The sequence below is a fragment of the Rhinatrema bivittatum genome, chromosome 4 (assembly GCF_901001135.1).
Source record: "Rhinatrema bivittatum chromosome 4, aRhiBiv1.1, whole genome shotgun sequence".
Taxonomy (NCBI): domain Eukaryota; kingdom Metazoa; phylum Chordata; class Amphibia; order Gymnophiona; family Rhinatrematidae; genus Rhinatrema; species Rhinatrema bivittatum.
Genome location: NC_042618.1, coordinates 165441741 through 165463599, shown reverse-complemented (window position 1 = coordinate 165463599; position 21859 = coordinate 165441741). Strand labels below are relative to the sequence as shown.

The 21859-nt window shown below is 45.3% G+C and overlaps 1 protein-coding gene across 1 annotated transcript in view; it reads left to right on the top strand.

Annotated features, from left to right (window-relative positions):
• Positions 1 to 21859, top strand: part of DNAH17 (dynein axonemal heavy chain 17) — a 1486981-nt gene that overhangs the window by 704084 nt on the left and 761038 nt on the right. Inside the window, exons 25-26 of the mRNA XM_029599137.1 lie at positions 2586 to 2834; positions 14746 to 14868. Coding sequence (XP_029454997.1) covers positions 2586 to 2834; positions 14746 to 14868 — 372 coding nt within the window. The remainder of the gene's footprint in view (positions 1 to 2585; positions 2835 to 14745; positions 14869 to 21859) is intronic.

Below are 21859 nucleotides of genomic sequence, written 5' to 3'. Positions count from 1 at the left end.
TTGCTGCACACCGGCAGCCTGAAGCAGGGATTGCTGCACACCGGCAGCCTGAAGCAGAGTATGCTGCACACCGGCAGCCTGAAGCAGGGATCGCTGCACACCGGCAGCCTGAAGCAGAGTATGCTGCACACCGGCAGCCTGAAACAGGGATCGCTGCACACCGGCAGCCTGAAGCAGAGTATGCTGCACACCGGCAGCCGAAGGCAAGGCAAGGCATCAACTGGACTGGAACACGGGATCGGATTGGAAGACAAGCCAAGGGCAGGAACAGAAACAGGCAAACATCAGGGCTGGTGCATCAAGCAGACATCAAGACTGGAACAGCAGGTAAACATCAAACGAGACTAGGAGCTCCAACAGAGAACGAGGAACACTGGACCTTGCAGAAGGCTGGAACACAAGGCAGCTCCTGGAACGAGGATCGTAGACTCCCAGGAGTGACCAACTCCTTGCGAAGGCAAAGACAGACTGGACGTTGAATCCTTTTGTAGAGCTGAGGTGAACAACGCCCAGGGAGGAGCCAGCAGGGGGCCACACCTGGCTGGCCCTTGAAGAGCAGACGAGAGGCGCGCGCCCGCGCCTAAGGAGGCTGGAGAGGTGAATGCTGGAAGCTGGTGGCGTCCTCAGCCACGTGGAGGGCCATGGTAGCCAGACAAGCAGCGGGGCAGCCCTGCCCTGAAGCTGGAGGAGAGGTAAGGCTGGCTGCAGGCTGAAGCGGAGTCGGAAGCGGACCGGAGCCAGGGGCTGGCTGCAGGCTGAAGTGGAGTCAGAAGCAGACCGGAGTCAGAGGCTGGCTGCAGAGAGCTGGGGAAGCTGTAGAAACATGGAGAGCTGCAGGCACCGGCAGGGACAGCCTCCCTGCCGGGCGAGGACGACCCGGATTGCAGCACGGGCACCGGCAGGGACGCCCTCCCTGCCGGCTGAGGACCCCGGGAGCGGCTGAGCACGCCGAGGAGAGCCAGGAGAGACAGCGGGGGTCCCGACCACGAGGAGAGCTCGTGACGGGTCGGCCCCGCTGCACGAAGCAGAGGGCGGCCGGGGAGGAGCCCGGACACCTCAGAGGGACCGCCGCAGCGGCGTCAGCGGCCCGGCTGGCCACATGGAGGTAAGGGCCTGCCCGCGCTCCTCGCGGGCAGGATCGCAACATAAGGGTCTACTAACTGTCCCCTCTGTCAAATCAGCACGTCTCACGCAGGTAAGGGAAAGAGCTCTGTCACTGGCTTGTCCCGTACTATGGAACACCAATCCACTCGAAATAAGGCTGCAAAGAAATTTGAAAATATTCAAAACTAATCTGAAAACCTGGCTTTTAAACAAGCTTTTTACAAAGATAAAGAGAAGGAGAAAAACAGTTGATGGATAAGGACGCACCAAACTAGAAGTTGTTATTTTTAACCTACACAAACATATTAATGTTATAACCAAACCGCCTAATATGTTCCTAACAAAGAGGCTTAACTTACACACTTAGTTTATTATTTTAAATTGTTACCGTACTATGATGGCACATGATTAATTTGTAATGTATACCACCCATTTTGTTCATTATCGTGCCTTTCTGTAAACCGTTGTGATGGTTAGCTAATTTAACGACGGTATAGAAAAGTTTTTAAATAAATAAATAAAAAATAAAGTTATTTCAGGTTTATGGAATAAATAGCCTTTCTTTGGAACGGAGAGAAGTAAATTTAGTGAAATTTCGTAAAAAGCTAAAGACATGGTTTACGTCTCTTGACAACTAGATTTTGTTGTTTTGCAGTTTTTGAAATTTCATGCTAATTGCAGAGTACCCTATATAAGTATTGATAATTTATACAGTTCATACTGGGAGGATGAGAAATTTGTAGGGGGCTGGAATTATCTCTGTTTTGTTATATTTTTAATGATTTTATTTTAGATATGTGACTTTTGTTTCTTGTTTAAACTGTGGTCTCTGTACATTGCTTTGGGCGATAGTTTTATCTGTAAAGTGATTCAGAAATGCTATTAAAATTAAAAATAAATAAGTACACACGAGAAAATATGTATGCTTATTTGAAACCTCAGGGCCTGATTTTCAAAAGCATTTACGTGCTTTAAAATTGGGTTTTACACATGTAAATGCACTTTACCCATGGAAGTGGGCTTTTGAAAATTGCTTCAGTACATGCCATTGAATTATCCATAGAATTTACCCATGTTAAGTACACTTACAGGCATAAATGGCTTTTGAAAATTGCTATGATAGTATGTTACTTTAACATGTAGAACTCCTGTGAAAATTCACCTGTTAATATACATACATATTTTTCTTTCCCAACCCAACTGCACCTTCTGGAATCCCTAAATATAGTGAAAGTGGGCAGCTGTACTTAGCTGCTCTACTGAGAACCATTCCAAACCCTTTGATCTGGCATATATGCAACAGCATCCACTTTTTTCCCTGATCCACTTAAATTAACAAGCTCTGCTATATCCTAATTGAATAAACAAATCTGCATAAATATAATTGTGTTAGGTTGATAATATAATAGGAATATGTGTTAAGATTTTAAATATTAGAACATGCATTTTTCTAATAAAGCATTACAATTTGGTAATTTTAGGTTAACACAAGCATTGATGATTGGAAAACCACTAAATGGAAAAACATCAATGTAGAAGATATGGATATTGACTCTAAAAAGTTTGCTAAAGATGTGAGAGCTCTGGATAAAGAAGTTAGAGCCTGGGATGCTTATACAGGCCTAGACAACACAGTGAAAAACACCATCACATCCCTGAAGGCTGTAGGGGAACTGCAGAACCCTGCTGTCAGAGAGAGACACTGGCAACAGCTGATGGCAGCTACTCAGGTAACACAAAAGAAAAGCAAAGTCTGATTTCTTCCCCTTTCCTTTCTCTGCTTCTTATTTATTTTATGTTATATTTATAAATGTTCCAGTGAAAACCAAGAAGTACATCTTAGTAATGAAAACAACAAATCCTTACATAAAGAAAATAGAAACCTTAGAAAATCCTGACAACAGACATTAAATAGTCCACAGATAATGAGGGCAACCTCGGCATCTTTTTTTTAAATACTTTTCATTCTGCAAAATGCATCATTGCATCAACAAAGACAATAGAAAGCAAAGGTGTCCACCCAATCCTGGACATATCTGCAAATGTTTAGTAACAACATGGCACCTCAGCATCTTAACTAACTTATTAAACTACTGAAAGAACAAAAACAGCAATTACTTCCCAGACTCACTACCCTAATCTTCCCAACCCACAGGACTGTATGGTCTCTTAAGCTTGCATTAAATTCTTGCATACTTTTCCCGGCAGCAAAAAGTATATGTGCTCTTACACAGCATGTATACGTTTATCTGCAAAGAGCCAGGATTATATGGCAAAGTGCAGTTTATGCGCGTAGTCAAATTTATACCTGCAGGAAATACATAAAAAAAGAAATTCTATTTAATTTCTCCTTTAATTGCAATGCCTAAGGGACAATTCTGGGTGAGGCACCAAGAAAAGAGCCTAAAGAAATAAAAACAAGCATCAAATGCCCTGAAAAGAGAGCTCAAATAAGCATTCTCCCATGACAAGCAGGATGGTAGTCCTCACATGTGGGTGACATCATCAGGATGGAGCCCAATCATGGAACACTTTTGTCAAAGTTTCTAGAAACTTTGACTAGCACACTGAGCATGTTCAGCATGCCCCTAACCCTGCATCCAGCAGGGGACCCCCTTCAGTCTCTTTTTTTCCATGCAGCAGTAGCCGCACAGATCTTGGAGCTCTGTGAGAATTTCTCACAATTTTTTCCTCACGGAAATTAACTTCAAAAATTTAAAACTTCTACCCCATCCCGGGGTCCCCCATTGACCGCCGATACCTGTTGATGTTGGTAAGTTTACCTCGTCCCTCGCGGTCGGTTCCCGGTGGTAGTTTTTTCATTGGTGCTTGACGATCACTGACCGCGCGCCGCCTATATTTTTTCGAAAATTATGGCAACCGGGTTCCGTAAGTGCCCCGAGTGCCCGAGGACAATGTCTATTACGAACCCTCACGACATGTGTGTTTTATGTTTAGGCCCCGCTCATGACGTCTAACAGTGCATTAACTGTGCCCAAATGACACCTAAAGGCTGCAGGGTCCGCTTGAAAAAGATGGAGCTTCTCTTTAAATGAGTATCTCCATCTAAACCACCTAAAACAACACCGAGTCGTAAGTCCTCATCGACTCCGTCGCCGTCGAAGTCTCAGCGACATCGAGTCATCAAGGTCCTTCCTTCACCGTCTTCGGTACGTTCGAAGGTATCGACATCTTCCTCGATGCCGGAGAAGATCCGGACAGAGCATCGAGAGAAGCACCGTCACTGTCATCAATGAGACGTTTTCGTCGATGCCTCCATCAGCAAGCCATCGACATTGGCATTGAAGGAACCACCGACGAAGTTCCGGGGAGAAGGGGCCCCATCCCCTTCTGGACCCAGGACATTGAGGCGTTCCCCACCGGCACCGGTGCTGGGAGCCGAGACTCCACTAATACATGTGGACCCTCCGGCAACACCGTCCGAGCCTCCACCCCCAATAGCTGTGCCACCAATGCCAGCTTCTCCAGAGGAATTGGACAGGATAGTCCAAGAGACAGTTCTCCAGGCACTTCGAGGGTTCCAATCTCCACCGGCACCGGTACCCATGCTGGCAACCGATCCGATGCCTACCATGCTGGCTCCGCTGCTTGACCGTCTTGATGTCCTGATCAGTGCTCTTCCATCGGCACCCTTCCTGCCATGCCATCGGCACTTCCGAGACCACCGACACCGATACCATTATCTTCGGACGAGGAAAGGAATTTACCGATGCCGGAGCCAATTCCAGGACCATCGGGTCTCCTGCCACCCCGGCATCCATTGAAAGCACTGATGCCATTGATACCTTCACCCCTTCTATCGGGGCCTCCCTCTTTTCCATCAGTGCCACCTCCAGATCTGGCCAGATTTGGACTAATACCTCCATCAAAACAACCTCAAGGTGTTATGATCCATGGGGTGATGATTCCTCCGACACTCAAGACTCAGATGAGATCTTGTCAGAGCCTTCACCCCCAGAAGAATGCCGCCGCTCCCCTCCTGAAGATCTTACATTTGCAAACTTCATTAAGGAGATGGCTGAAACCATCCCTTTTAAGTTACAAACTGAGGAAGATGCAAGGCACAAAATGCTAGAGGTATTACAATTTGTCGATGCACCTAAAGAGGTTATGGCAGTTCCTATTCATGAGGTGCTCCTTGATCTGCTACAACGCAACTGGGAACACCCTGGTACAGTTCCATCAGTAAATAGAAAAACTGATGCCATCTACTTAGTCCAAGCAACTCCTGGATTTCAGAAATGCCAATTTCCTAACCAATCTATTGTTGTTGAGTTGGCTCAGAAGAGATTCAAAAGATCTAGACCTCATACTTCTGCCCCTCCAGCTAAAGAAAAAAAGTCCTTGGATGCTTTTGGACGCAGTTTTCCATGGCTCCATGCTGATGGCACGGATTGCAGCTTATCAACTTTATATGTCGCAATATTCCAGGAATCTTTGGAAAAAGGTCCAGGAATTTTATGAAAGCCTACCAGATGAGTATCAAGAAGGCCTTAATTCCATCCTTCACAAAGGACTAGATGCTGGAAAGCATGAGATAAGGGCAGCATATGATTTCTTTGACACGCCTCAAGAGTGTCAGCAGCAGGGATAAGTGCCAGACGCTGGGCATGGCTCAAGTTATCGGATCTACGCCAGGAGGTCCAAGAGAGGCTATCAGACCTTCCATGTACTGGAGATAATTTGTTTGGCAACAAAATCCAGGAGACTGTTACACAATTAAAAGACCACCATGACACATTACGTCAGCTTTCTTCTCTTCCTTCGGAATTTCCAGCTGCGGCCAAGAGGTCTTTCAGACGTGATCCTAGAAAATTTTCCTATAAACTACATTGATACTATCCTCCTCTGTCCCAGGCTCTGCAAAGAAGACCTCCCCAGAGAGGCCAGCCTAGACAACCCAGTGCCCCAAAAGCCCAACCAGCCCCGCAGGCGGGTTCAGCATTGGGTTTTTGACTCTACCCTACAGAGCAAAAGCCAACCTTCAATTTCCACCATTCCTGTGGGAGGCCGCTTGTGCCTTTTCCACAACATATGGCACACAATTACTACGGCCAAATGGTCCTTTCTGTGGTCAACCAGGATTACCATCTAAACTTACTCACCCTTCCACCGAACACCACTCCTTGTCCGGCGGTATCTTCCATCAATCACTCTCTTCTTCTCGAGACAGATGTTTATTCTAGAGAAACTTCTGCAGCAGTGTGTAATCATAAACTTTAATTAGAGAAAGACAGAGACAAAGGGACAGGGACCGGAACAAAGCAAGAGGAAATAATTTGTTCTGGGGAGTAACATAGGTCTATACAATTGTAAAAACACCCAGTTACTCAATTTTTACAGAGGTGTGCATAACAATATATACTCTTCATACTGACCAATCAGAGCATATTCAGAATGTTGTTTTTAGATAAGTGCAGTACATCTGATTTAAGAATGTATTAGACCAATCAGCTAATGGGTCTGGGGTGTTGGCTCGCTGCATTCCAGCACGTAGCCAGGGTCCTCTGCTTTCTTTGTCTAAAACTAGTATTCAAGAATACAGCAAAAGAGATGCCTCAGAAAGTCAGTGCATACATACATCCCCCTCTTGAAGGGTTACGCCTAGAAACCCTTTACATATGGGCTGGGCCGTGGGTGCCTGTCTTAGGTTGTCCCTTACATCCTAAGCTAACTTTAGGTGAGGAAATCTTACCCATCCTTGGCTAAGCCCACTGTTTTTCCCTGCCCATCTGATCCATGGGGAAGCTCATGCATGTCCATCATTAAACGCTAACGGATAGTAGTAACTTGATCTTGCACTGCAGATGAAGAGTTGACCATAAATTTCAGTTCGGGCATCCTGGGCATGGCTGCAGCAATGGAAGATCCAAATCCTTGAAGGTAGAGGCATATGCTTGGTAGGCAACGGCATAGCAAAAGTCCAATACATCATGCTGGTCTTGCAGAGTATTGATGGCACTATTTAGTATTATGACAACAACATGTAGCAGTGAAAGCAATTGCTGTATGGACATTTCTAATTCAACTGTGGCAGTCACCTGTCCAAGAGGTGACCCAGCTGTGGATGGGAAGGCTTCTAAATGAGTTTTGGTCAAGGGGAATATGCTGTTAATGTAGTTGAGAGCTAGTTGTACTGCTTTGTTTTCGGGTGCTTCTGGGGAAGCGGGGCTAATACCCCTCTTAGATCGGTGGTGTGTCTGAGTGTAATTGGGGATAATCATAGAAACAAGTGACAGCTGACTCTGTGAGAAGGTTTATAGCATGCTATGTGTTCTAAAACAAAATAATGTACTTTGCAGGGTTGCTAAACCAATAGTGTGAATCTTTGCACAGGAAAAGGAAGAAATTTAGTAAAATTAAAAACCAGAAATAAGGAAAAATAATATCTTCCCCTCTGGAATCCCAAATGTAAACAAACTAGCTTATAGATAGAGATAGAAGAACATTTCAAGAAATCACATAATAGAAATTTTAGGACTGGAGATTTCTACAAGTGTGAAAATTGCATGACCTCAAATTATATCATTGATGTAGGAAATCTAAATCATGGCACTTGCAAAAAAGCATAATAACCATAAGAACATAAGAAAATGCCATACTGGGTCAGACCAAGGGTCCATCAAGCCCAGCATCCTGTTTCCAACAGTGGCCAATCCAGGCCATAAGAACCTGGCAAGTACCCAAAAACTAAGTCTATTCCATTTTACCATTGCTAATGGCAGTGGCTATTCTCTAAGTGAACTTAATAGCAGGTAATGGACTTCTCCTCCAAGAACTTATCCAATCCTTTTTTAAACACCGCTATACTAACTGCACTAACCACATCCTCTGGCAACAAATTCCAGAGTTTAATTGTGCGTTGAGTAAAAAAGAACTTTCTCCGATTAGTTTTAAATGTGCCCCATGCTAACTTCATGGAGTGCCCCCTAGTCTTTCTACTATCCGAAAGAGTAAATAACCGATTCACATCTTCCCATTCTAGACCTCTCATAATTTTAAACATCTCTATCATATCCCCCCTCAGCCGTCTCTTCTCCAAGCTGAAAAGTCCTAACCTCTTTAGTCTTTCCTCACAGGGGAGTTGCTCCATTTCCCTTATCATTTTGGTAGCCCTTCTCTGTACCTTCTCCATCGCAATTATATCTTTTTTGAGATGCGGCGACCAGAATTGTACACAGTATTTAAGGTGCGGTCTCACCATGGAATGATACAGAGGCATTATGATATTTTCTGTTTTATTCACCATTCCCTTTCTAATAATTCCCAACGTTCTGTTTGCTTTTTTGACTGATACATATAACAATCAATTATCGGATGGCAGATCAAGGTACATTGATTCATGTAATCAAGAAAACTACATTAGGGTAAAGAATAACGGAACATAAAACAAAAAATAAATCAGGCCAAATGAGTAGATAACTCAGGTCATATAATGAAGTAATGTTGGGCTGGTTCGCTAAGACAAGCTCTGAATTCTGACAATCAATGGAATATTAGTTTTATTCAGTAGGTTGTATTAATCTTTCGCTAATCAAGGCCTTAGTTAAATATGTGTGCATAGAACATGTGTGTGTGATGGAGCAACACAAATTCAAATTGATGCTCAGAAGTCAAATGTAATAAACAGAACCACAGACAACTCAGGTACGGCAGACACTACATAGAACATATGTTTCACAAGACTGATACATATCCATTTATTTCACAAATATTCATATGATGTTTTCATAACATCAAGACAGACAACAGTTAACACATATTTTGAGCTCAAAAATGAAAACAAAAGTAAAAGTAAACCAAAAAGGTGTTTGAAAAGTGCCTGGGAAATGCCAGAAAAACAAAAACAAGAATTCTGTTTAAAAATGGAAAAAGAAAATAAAATTGAAAAAAAACGTCGAAAAATAAAATATCAGCCTTAATTCTTTCATGACAGGAAGGTCGTTGACCTGAAAAATAAAGGCTAGCATACAAAAAAGTAAGAAAGAGAGCTATCATGCATCCACTAGGAGGCGCTATCAAAAGCAGCTTTGTGGAATAATACCAATATTTAGAGTTCAACCTTGGAGAATAAATTCAGTCAGCAGAACACTGAGCTTCAAAGATATCTCTGCCAACATTGCTGGGAGAAACCTTGTGAAATAACAAAACAATGTTAAGACAATTCATATACTATTTAATAAAATCAATTTGGATTTGAAAGAAAAACAAACCTAGGGAGTGCTTTAAATGTACTGATGCGACTACTAAACCTTTGAATGCCTGTACCAACCCCCACTAGTGATTGCACGCCAAAGAATCTTAACTATTTCAGTGTCTCTCTGTACTTTCAAAACAATCTAATTAGCATAACCATGTCAAACTGCCATCTTATACATATACGCATGCCTTCAATAGGAATGCTCCATTTGTTTAAACAAACGAAACCTAATTCTTTCTTTTGCTTTCTCTCCCGTTCGTAGCCTGCACTGAAGGAAGCCCACACGCTGAATCAACCCCTCCTTTCTCTTCCCCTTTTTTTTTCTAAGATGCTGCTCAATTAACTCCTTAACTACCAGTGTAATGAGAGTTTTAAAGCACTAACACCAGGAAATGCTTTTGTCAAGAACGTCAAATAAAACAAGTCACACAAAACAATGCCTGCAATATGCCATCCATCACTGGAAACGTTTACTGAAAGCAAAATAGAGAAAAAGCAACAAAGAAGATTAAAAAACACAAGTGCATGGTGATCACCTTAATTAAGTTGTGAGTAAAAGATAAGAGAGAAAAAAACGGTACCGCAGGAGAGACAGACAAACAAATACTGGGTGGTTGTAGAAACCTAGGAACTGGGTATAACACGAAAAGAAGGGAGAAAGGGAAGGAGGCTCTTACAGAATAACAAGCCATACAAAATACCTTTAATGCAAGGTTACACAGCGGCTTGCCCAAGTTCCACTGCTGCAGGAGTTAATGCCGTAACAACGAAATGCCAGGGTTATTGCTAATAGCTCTAAAGGCGGTAATAAAGTCATTTGTGTTTAGGGATTCTACCAGGGAATAGACTCTCCTTTGTGAGCTTAAAGTGGGCTGAAATTAAGTATCCAGCCATGCAATGGATTTGGGCTTTTGCGTTGTTTTATTTCAATTTGTAACGCTCAGAAGTCAGTGAAAGAGGGGGCGGAGGGACCCCTCTTGCAACATTATCTGCCGGAACATGAATGGCTTTGGTGGCCATAAACACTCTGTTTTCGCTTCTGTAGCTAGAGTGTGCTCTAAGTTCTCTGAGTGTGGCTTTGTACTACACCGTCGAGTAAATTGCCGGTCACTTACAACAGTGAAGCTCCTTCTCTAAACATACTGGAGCCATAACAAACCAGAGGCAAAGTAACTTCTCAGCTGGCTTGTGCAAAGAGAAAACACGTTCTAACGGACTTGTCGAATTAACCTCTACAGCATGTACAGTACCTCTTAACTTTACTGACCAGAATTTAGACATAATAACAATTTACCAATGGGTAAATATAATAAAATTTAATAATTCTCCCTCATGAGAAGGAGAATATTTTCTTACCTGGATGATTTTCACACCAAGCTGTACTTCTAGTGTTTTAACTCCGTTGCATGGAATGGTGACTGTGGGGCGTCAAGCAATGAGACCGAGACAGCCTGCATAAACAAAAACAAAAAAAGTGAAACTACCCCTGGTAGCCTATCTTCAGTAGTGGCTCCCTCCCCTTTGAGGGAACCAATCCGAAGATATAACAATTATAACCGTGATGAAGTCCCAGCCGGACTGCCTATCCGATTCTTGGCACTTTCTGCAAGACGATGTCCCTGGGACATTCCAATCCAGAGCGCTGGCGTACACGTTCGGTCCGGTGCTGCCCCAGCCTGAAATGCCATGAAGAGGTCAATTGTCTGGTCAGAGCAGTCAGGAGATTCAAATTACAGCTACAGACGAAAACTCCATCCTCTGCTACCAAAATGTTTATTCTAGAGAAACTTCTGTAGCAGTGTGTAATCATAAACTTTAATTAGAGAAAGACAGAGACAAAGGGGACAGGGACCGGAACAAAGCAGGAGGAAATAATTTATTATGGGGAGTAACATAGGTCTATACAATTGTAAAAACACCCAGTTACCCAATTTTTACAGAGGTGTGCATAACAATATATACCCTTCATACTGACCAATCAGAGCATATTGAGAGTGTTGTTTTTAGATAAGTGCAGTACATCTGATTTGAGAATGTATTAGACTAATCAGCTAATGGGTCTGGGGTGTTGGCTCGCTGCATTCCAGCACATAGCCAGGATCCTCTGCTTTCTTTGTCTAAAACTAATATTCAAGAATACAGCAAAATAGATACCTCAGAAAGTCAGTGTATACATACACAGAGCTCTTGACTCTTCTGCACTCCAACGCTGTGGAACCGGTGCCTCGACTGCAGTGGGGTCAGGAGTTCTACTCTCGGTATTTTCTAATACCAAAATAATCAGGAGGCATTCATCCCATTCTAGACCTCTGTGCCCTAAACAATCACCTTTGAAGAGAAAAGTTCAGAATGGTAACCCTGAGCACCATGCTTCCTCTCCTACAACAGGGAGATTGGCTCTGCTCTCTAGATCTCCAGGAGGTCTTTGCCCACATTGCCATATACCCCCCTCATCGGAAATATCTAAGATTTGTAGTAGGCTATCATCATTACCTGTGCTGGGTGCTACCATTCGGACTAGCGACAGCACCCCAGGTATTTACGAAATGCCTCGCAGTCATCGCAGCTCATCTTCGACAGAACAACGTTCACGTGTATCCATATCTAGATGATTGGCTCATCAGAGGCCCATCCCGACAGGAAGTGCTCTACTCCCTCCATTTCACAATCAGCCTACTACAATCCTTAGGATTCCTAATCAATTACCCAAAATCACATCTGTCTCCTTCATGCACCCTTTTGTTCATAGGAACAGATCTAAACACTCTCCAGGCCAAAGCGATCCTTCCAAATGACCGAGCACGCTCATTAACAACTTTGGCCAAAGCGATGCAAATGCGTCAAACAACCACAGCTTGTCATCTCCTAATCTTCTTGGGTCACATGGCGACTACAGTTCATGTCACTCTAATGGCTTGTCTGGCCATGAGGATAACACAGTGGACTTTAAAGTCCCAGTGGTCCCAGTCAAGTCAACCCATGTCCCTCATTGTCCCAGTCACCAGCCAGCTACGTCACTCACTAGCTTGGTGGACAAGGGAGTCCAATCTTCAAACAGGACTACCCTTCCAGTCGCCAGAACCTCAAATTATTCTAACAGATGCTTCCAATCTGGGTTGGAGAGCACATGTCAACAACCTCCAAACCCAGGGAATCTGGTCCAAACAAGAAGCGAAGCACCAGATAAATTTCCTGGAGCTTCGAGTAATTTGATATGCCCTACTGGCTTTTCTCAATTGCCTCTCCAACAAGGTAGTCTTAATTCAAACCGACAACCAGGTAGCAATGTGGTACCTCAACAAGCAAGGGGGCACAGGCTCCTTCCTTCTATGCTAGGAGGTGGCACAGATCTGGGCCTGGACTCTCTCCCACTCCATGCTACTAAGAGCGATATACCTGGCAGGCATGGACAATGTGATAGCAGATAATCTCAGCCGGACCTTTCATCCCCACAAATGGTTCCTGGACCCCACTGTAACAAACAAAAGTTTCCACCAGTGGGGCTGCCCACACATAGACCTCTTTGCATCAGTTCACAGCCATAAAGTGGACAACTTCTGCTTTCTACAGCGCAGCCACAACACACCACCACGAGATGCCACTAGTGGGCAACAGGTCTTCTGTATGCCTATCCTCCACTTCCACTCATCAGCAAGACTCTCGTGAAGTTACTGCAGGACAGGGGCACAATGATCCTCAGAGCCCCTCACTGGCCGCGTCAGGTTTGGTTCCCCATCCTCCGCGACCTCTCAGTCCAGCAACCAGTTCGCCTGGACATAGAACAACGGGCTGTTGCGTCATCCGAACCTTCACGCCCTATCTCTGACAGCTTGGATGTTGAAAGGTTAATCCTGCAATCTCTCAACCTCTTTGACAGTGTGTCCCAGGTCCTTGTAGCTTCACGAAAGCCTTCTACTAGGAGATTGTATCATTCAAAATGGAAAAGATTCTCCATATGGTGCGCTACTAAGGAAATAGATCCTTTTTCCTGTCCCATTCCAAAGTTCCTGGACTACCTATGGTATCACTCGGAAGCTGGCCTACAGACTTCCTCCATCCGTGTACAAATCAGCGCCATTTCAGCTTACCACAAAGGTATATGAGATGCCCCAATCTCGGTGCAACCCCTGGTTGGGCACTTTATGAGAGGATTACTACAACTAAAGCCTCCATTGCGACCTCCAGTTCCAATGTGGGACCTTAATGTTGTTCTAGCACGGCTCATGTGACCGCCATTCGAGCCTCTGCATTCCTGCGAGGTTCGACACCTCACTTGAAAAGTGATCTTTCTAGTTGCTATAACATCGACTCACAGAGTCAGTGAACTACAGGCACTGGTAACATACCCACCATATACCAGATTCCTTCAAGATCGTGTGGTACTCCGCACACACCCTAAATTCTTGCCAAAAGTAGTGTCATATTTCCACTTGAATCAGTCAATAATATTTCCCACCTTTCTTCCAAAGCCTCACACACAACCAGGCGAGCGGGCTCTGCATTCCTTGGACTGTAAATGTGCTCTTGCTTTTTATTTGTACTGCACTGCAGCCCATAGGAAGTCCACCCAACTGTTTGTCTCCTTTGATAAAAACAAATTGGGAGCTTCGGTGGGCAAGCAGACCCTGTCCACCTGGCTGGCGGACTGTATCTCCTTCTGCTACAAGAATGCGTGAGAGCACATTCAGTAAGAGCTATGGCAACGTCAGTAGCACTCCTACGTTCTGTACCTCTTGCTGACATCTGCAAAGTTGCAACATGGAGTTCTCTTCATACTTTTGCAGCTCATTACTGTCTCGACAAGTCAGGCAGGCAAGATTCCATCTTCGGTCAGTTAAATAACCCAACTTCCTTCCAGTGACCCACTGTGAAATTCAGGCTGCCCTCTTAACCAAAACAACCCCAGTTGTTGTGCCTGTTGCATGTCGTTGGGTGTTTTTGGCTTATTCTGTTCGGGCATCCTGTAGCTCGCTACTCACCCACATGTGAGGACTACCATCCTGCTTTTCCTGGGAGAAAGCAGAGTTGCTTACCTGTAACAGGTGTTCTCCCAGGACAGCAGGATGTTAGTCCTCACGAAACCCGCCCGCCATCACGCGGAGTTGGGTTCACTTACGTTTTCTTATTTTATTTTTCGCTCATTCTTTTTACTACAAATGAGACTGAAGGGGACCCCTGCTGGATGCAGGGTTAGGGGCATGCTGGGCATGCTCAGTGTTCCGTGATTGGGCTCCATCCTGATGATGTCACCCACATGTGAGGACTAACATCCTGCTGTCCCGGGAGAACACCTGTTGCAGGTAAGCAACTCTGCTTTTTGGAGTATAACTGACAGTGACCTACATATAGATAATGCAAATTGTACAAAGAGAAACATTCTTCACAATTGCAGTTTCAAATACTAGATTTTGTTCTCCAAGGTGAAATTTGAAATGTCAGATGAAACAACGCTTGCAGACCTGCTAAAATTAGAATTGCACAAGTTTGAGGAGGAGGTTCGTGGTATTGTAGATAAAGCTGTAAAAGAATCTGGAATGGAGAAAGTAAGTGTATTTCCTTTATTACTGAGTTTGCCTATGGTACTGTAATTTTTTTTGTTTATTGCCCACAGAGCTATGAGCTCACTGAGCTGTATGGGTTCTCAATACATTCAATATTCGAGGGCTCTGTATATCAGTTTTGGGTATCCAGTAGAGTTTTCAGCTTGATTCTTTTTGCATGAATACCACTACTACAGTTCTTGAGGCACAGAAGGCAGGGGAATAACTGTTATGTAATTGCTTCCTCCCACTTCCTTCTATTGGGTGCCCTACTGTTGCTTGATTGCAGCATGAGAGCATGCGGGAGGGGAAAGAAGCAGCAGCACAGAGGAGCTCTTACAGATATACACTATAACAATGTTTCCCAACCTTTTCAAGCCCAAGGCACACCTACATTAACAAAACTTTTGTGTGGGCCACCAATCTCCACAGAGCAGACATTGCAGTCATAGGAGCTGATGTAATAAGCCATGTTAAACTAACCGCGGGTTTTTACTCCAGTTTTCGCATGGTTTTTCAGTGCTAATGTTACTCATGTATGTAATATAGGTTATAGTGCCAAAAATAACCTGCACTAAAATCACTAATTCCCTGTACATACCCGGATCAGTCCAGACAGCGGGTTGTGTCCCCTGTCCAGCAGATGGAACCAGAGAAAAAAATAACTGAAAGGCATACCATATATGGGCATAGCTCACCCTGCGCTCCTCAGTATTTCTCTGGTTCCAGCAGATACAGTCAGACGAACCTGTGGTTTCTCTCCTCAGAGATATTTCAGTAGGGATGTGAATCATTTTTTGACGATTTAAAATATCGTCCGATATTTTTTAAATCGTCAAAAATCGTTAAAGAGTGCGATACAATAGAAATTTCCCCGATTTATCGTGAAAAATCGTTAATCGGGTTTTTTTAAAGATGGCGCCGGCCATCCAGTGCTCCTACCATGTGACAGGGGCCGGCCAATGGCACGGATACCCTGTCACATGGTAAGGGCAAAGGGCCATCGGCGCCATTTTTATTAGCGCAGCCGACGGCCCGAGAGCGGGAGATTGCTCCCCGCGCCCCCACTGGACCACCAGGTAATTTTAAAACGTATTGGGGGGGGGGGGGGGGGGGGGGGGTGGGGGAGGCTAAGGGGTCAGTTTTAAAGGGTCAGGGTGGGTTTTTTGTTTATCAGATCGGGCGCAGCCGATAAACAAAAAACCAATCGGACCGGACAATAAAAATTATATGATTTGAATCGTAACTGGAACCGAACCGATTCCGGTTCCGATTCACATCTCTATATTTCAGTGTTTTCTTCTTCTACACAGGGTCAAGCAAGTATTAAAATAAAAAAAAAAAAAGGTTGGAACAGAGTTTTTAAATTTACAGGAGACAGTTCTGTCTCCTAGCTCTTAAGGAGTCCTAGGGGGGATTTCCCCTTGATTATTCAGCCTAGGACTCCAATTTCCGGTAGCCATAACAATTTCCCTGCACAGGGTTGATACTGGTGGTCCAGTCACTCCCCCTTACTGTTTTGGTCTCCCCTGAGATGTTCTTACCTCAGGTCCCCTTGCAGAGACATTGCCATTCCTCTGTTGTGGTGAAAGTTCAACAAAGTTTAAAAAAAACAAAAAAAAACCCAAAGAGGATTAAAGGAGACAGTATTTCTGCTTGTTTTAATCTGAAACAGAGGGGAAACGTCTATTTATGCGGCTGTTACACCAACTGGCAGGGATTTAAGCGCTTCACAGCTGTTTTGTCGGCTCCTGTGCTTCACTATTTTTTTCAGCTCAGCTGATTTCTTGCCGCCCGATGCTGAGGTCACCTCTCTGCCTCGCCTGTGGTGAGCCTGCTTCGCAGCTCTCCTGTGAAGGGCTTTGCTCTGTCTGCTTACCCGGAGAGAAAGGACCCTCCGGGACTGCTTCTAAGTCAACGACCTGGGGTTGGGTTGCTAAGCGTGCGTCTGGGCTGGCCCTGCCTCAGAAAATCGCGGGAAAGGCAGCCATTTTGTGCCCGGACCTCGAAGCAGTTTCAGAGCCTCAGGGGGGAGGGGAGCCCGATTTATTACACTCTTCACCTGACTTAAGCCCCTTGGGCCCCCCGTTACAAATTTTGATTCTCAAGGGGCCCCTCCCCCACAGGTACCTGACAAGCTTTACCATGGTTTTTCCACAGAGTTCGTGCTTCTTCTACACAGGTTTTTTTTGGCCAGTTTGGAGGCACAGGAGGATCCCGTTCCGGGCCCTCCCCCGGCTAAGATTCCTTATTTGGTCGGTGGCCAGGGCTCTGCTCCACCGGACCCACAGGGGGCTACTAGGGTCCACACTATACCCGGGGGCTCAGATACTCTTCACCCTCCGCAGCCTGCTCCTTTGCCAGATTCTGATTCAGATCCAGATCTGCTGCTTGTGAATCCACTCGTAGAAGGAGATGACCCACGGGTCCTGTGGTTATTTAAACACGAGGAGCTGGATCCGCTTATTCCCTTTGTTCTGAATGAACTAGGGATTGAAGTCCCACCGGAAGATACCACCAGTGCCTCCACCTCTGCCAGTGCATCCACTTCCCACACTGTGGATCTGGTCCTAGCTGGCTTACAGGCTCCACTTCGTACCTTCCCGTTTCATCCTATGCTTATGCAGCTCCTACTCCAGGAATGGCCTCTGGGTGGGCAGGGCGATGGATAAGCTGTATCCCCTGCCAGATCCAGCCCTCAACATGCTTAAAGTCCCCAAGGTTGAAGCTTCAGTATCCGCGGTCACCAAACACACTACCATCCCAGTGGTGGGGTCGAATGCTTTAAAAGATCTTCAAGACTGCAAGTTGGAGCTATACCTCAAGCGAATCTTCGAGGTGCTATACTTAGGGGTCTGCGCAACGGTGTGTAGCAGTCTCATGCAGCAGGTGAGCCTTAGGTGGGTTCAACAATTACTCAGCACCCAGAATCTCCCGGCTGCTGAGGCCGAACAAGCAGAGTGGCTCGAAGGGGGCGATTGCGTATGGTGCTGATGCCCTTTATGATCTCCTTCGGGTGCAGGCAAGAGCCATGGTCTCCGCGATCTCCGCTAGGCTATGTAACTGGGCGGCAGATTCCTCTTCTAAGTCGCAGTTGGGCTCTTTTCTCTTTAATGGTAAGTTGCTTTTTGGGGAGGACCTGGAACAGCTTATTAAATCCTTGGGAGACAACAAGGTTCATAAGCTGCCTGAAGACCGCCCTAAACAGTCCAAATCCTTTTTTCCTTCGCGCTCTCGTTTTCTTTTTCTACTTTGTTAATGTTTATACTGAGGAGTGCAGGGTGAGCTATGCCCATATATGATATGCCTTTCAGTTATATTTTTCTCTGGTTCCATCTGCTGGACAGGGGACACAACCCGCTGTCTGGACTGATCCGTGGTATTACAGGAACGAAAATTAGCAGGTAAGAACCAATTTTCCTATCTATTGTTCACAAACATTAGCATATATTAGCCAGTAAGGGTTGCATTGATGAGCCTCCTATCTTTGCCTTTAGGAAAAATAAAAATTTATGCAATTTCTTAGTGTCTTCTGATCTTCCATCTGATAATAGACAACCTAGAAAGACAGTTTATAAATATGTTCAAATTTTAAATGTGACTGTTTTTAAAAATGTTGCAATGTGCCTGTTTTTTAAACTGATTTTAAAAATATGCAATTTTAGCAAAGTAAATTTTTTTAATGACAACCTTGTTCTTCATTGGTCTTATTCTTCATTGGTGTGAATGCTGGGCCTGTGACATCCATGAATCACAGGCCCAGCATCTTTGGTCCAAGGATGCTGGGTCAGTGACACCAGTGAAACACCCAGGCCTAGTATCTTTGGTCCAAAGGATTCCACCATGATGTGGAAATCTATAGACCAAGGATGCTGGACCAGTGACAACCATGAAACACAGATCAAGTGTCCTTGGTCCACAGACTTCCACATCACTGTGGAAATCTTTGGACTAAGAATGCTGGGCCTGTGACACCAGTGAAACACCTAGGCTTAGCATCCTTAATCCAAAGACCTACACTGCAGTGTGGAAGTCTGTAGACCAAGGATGCTGGACCTGACATGGTTTGATCCAGGCCTACATCCTTGGTCCAAAGATTTGCAAATCTCTGGATCAAGGATGCAGGCCTGGACCAACTGCGTCATGCCTAGGGATTTACAAGACCGGTATAGAAGAGTGGTCTTGTAAATTTTGGACTAAAGATGGAGGCCTGGACTAACCATGTCAGGTCCAGCATCCTTGATCCAGGGAATTTCAAGACCGGTATATAACATCAGTCTTGCAAATCTCTGGACCAAGGATGCAGGCCCAGACAACTTCTTAAGAGGCCCTAAAGAAAAAAAAAGCACAAGACACCTGTAAACGTTTTAGATTCTTTACTTGACTTCAAAATCAGTTGCACAAGTAAACATTTAGAATTGATTTAAAGTGAGTGCATAAAATGCAAGGTTGCATATGCCATGAAAGTCCATAAATTACATCAACAGGTCCATAAATAAGAATGAGTTAGGAGACCCATGCTGACAGCCTGGTAAGACAGATGAAGCATCCCCAGTCCGAAGGAAGAGTTGTAGATGATCCACCGCCTCAGCAAAATAGAGACAATGAGCGAGGAAGCTGGGAGGAAGCCTCCATTTCTGCACATTGCAGTGTTGAGCAATGATGACAAAGATGCATCCATCTGCAAAAGAGAAAGGAAAAAGGAGAAGAAATGCAAGTCTGAAGCTGTTTAGCCCACCAGGGAGCTAGCAGGAGTATATTTCTGGAATGTAGGATTGTAAATACTTACAGGAAGAGAAGAGATGAACAGCGGTGGGCAGTGGGTCAGATGAAAGCAGAGATGAGGTGTCCTAGTGGGTTAAGCATCTGCATAGAGACAGTGCTCTGAAGCGGGAAAAGCATGTGCTTCAGAAGGAAAAGCAGGAGCTCAACAACTATCTTCATCATTGTTACTCATCATTGCAGAATGCAAAGATGCACCCACCTGCAAAAGAGAAAAGGGGCAAAATGAGAAGAAATGCAACTCTGAAGCTGTTCAACCTACCACAGAATTAGCAGAAGTACATCACTGGAATGTAGGCGTGTAAATACTCACTGGAAAAGAAGAGACGAGTGTTGGCGGGTTAGATGATGGTAGAGACAAGGCATTCAATTAGGAGATGCATCTGTGTAGCAATGCGGCATCCATGCTGGAGAAGCATTTGCATTGGAAAGAAGAGCAGGAGCTCAACCACCATCTCTGCGTGCTTCGAGCAACGATATGGAAGGGTTCAGGGACTCTCATTGGTGGTTCTGCATGACAGCAGATTGCAGTTGTTTTGTGTTCTCCAAGAGGGTGGGGCCCGCACCGGCAACCTGATGGACTGTTATGTACCAGCCACTGGTCAAAGAAGAGAACTGATAAAATGTCACTGGTGGTCTGTTGTGGCAGTTGACTGGAGGATAGACATTTCTAGTGTCTCTTGTTGCTGTGAGGTGCTAAGAGCAAAGCTCAGGTGCTAGTTTGGATTAGGGCATCAGACAGTGGTGGTTCTTCCGTGGCACACCTGATTAGATCTGAAAGCACACCAGTGTGCTATCGCACACTGATAGTATAGTGTGGGACCAGGGTGGGTCCAGATGCTATCAATGATGGTCCAGTAAAGGGTCGGGTCCAGAAAAATTCATGATGGGTGTCAGTGTGGTGGGAACTTGTCTTGAGGATACTGCTTGGGTCTGTGGCCACCATCTCTTCCTCTCCATTCTTAGATTTTATAAAATCTCCATCTAGACCTGCATCCTCTGTAGGTCTAGCCAGTATTTTCCCTTTCACTGATGGTGGAGAGGGAGTTTTAGGAGCTCCGGGGGTTAAAGAGATGTCACTGACCAGTGCCGTTGCCTCTCGCTCCGAGGCTTCTTGCACAGCGGTCTCCTCTCCCGGCATTTTACCATTTGTAACATTAAAGAAAGAGGAAATTTGAGGCTGCATTGGTGTTAATAAAGGAGACGAAGTCTGTGTCTCCCTTAAACGAGCCTTTCTCTTAGTATGAAGCATAGAGTTATTGGAAAAATTTCTTTTGTAAACAGTAATCAAACTCTCTTTCTTTTATGTTCCTCCAATTATTTTATTTTTTTGTTCCCCTGGCTTGGGAGGAGACAAGGTGAGAGAGGAGCAAATAGGATAAATATATAAGCCTCACTTACTATTAATGAACACGTCCTGTTCTTCTTGTCCAGGAAACTTGCCAAAGTAGAAAAGTTCAACCAAAGCCGCATGCCCCTTAGGCGCGCGCGGCTTGGGCGACGCGCCGGCGGCACCTACGTGCTGCAGGAGAGGCCGGCTTTTGATATCCTTCTGGTCACTCCCTGATGATGTCAGTGGCAAGGTCTCCTCCCCTCGCTCGGGGTCCGGTCAGCGTGCAGGCTCAATGTTCAAGGGACGATCAGCGTACCAGTCCCAGGCAATCAGGTAACTCACGGTGAAAAGACCTCCTCGGGCTCCTCTCTCTCCACTCCCCAAGGAAGCCGCAGGAGGGGCCGGCTTTTGATATCCTTCTGGTCCCTCCCTGATGACTTCAGTGGCAAGGTCTCCTCTCCTCGCTCAGGGTCCGGTCGGTGTGCAGGCTCAATGTTCAAGGGACGATCAGTGTCCCAGTCCCAGGCAATCAGGTAACTCATGGTGAAAAGACCTCCTCGGGCTCCTCTCTCTCTGCTCCCCGAGGAAGCCACAGGAGGGGCCAGCTTTTGATATCCTTCCGGTCCCTCCCTGATGACGTCAGCGGCAAGGTCTCCTCTGCTCGGGGTCCGGTCGGCGTGCAGGCTCAATGTTCAAGGGACGGTCAGCGTCCCAGTCCCAGGAAATCAGGTAACTCACGGTGAAAAGACCTCCTCGGGCTCCTCTCTCTCTGCTCCCCCTTTTTTGTTTTATTTTGTTAGCTGTGACTGGTTCTTTCACTTTCCAGCAGTAAGAGTTTGGCTGTGGCTTCATTAGTTTCCTTGGCAAGTCCTGGGGAGA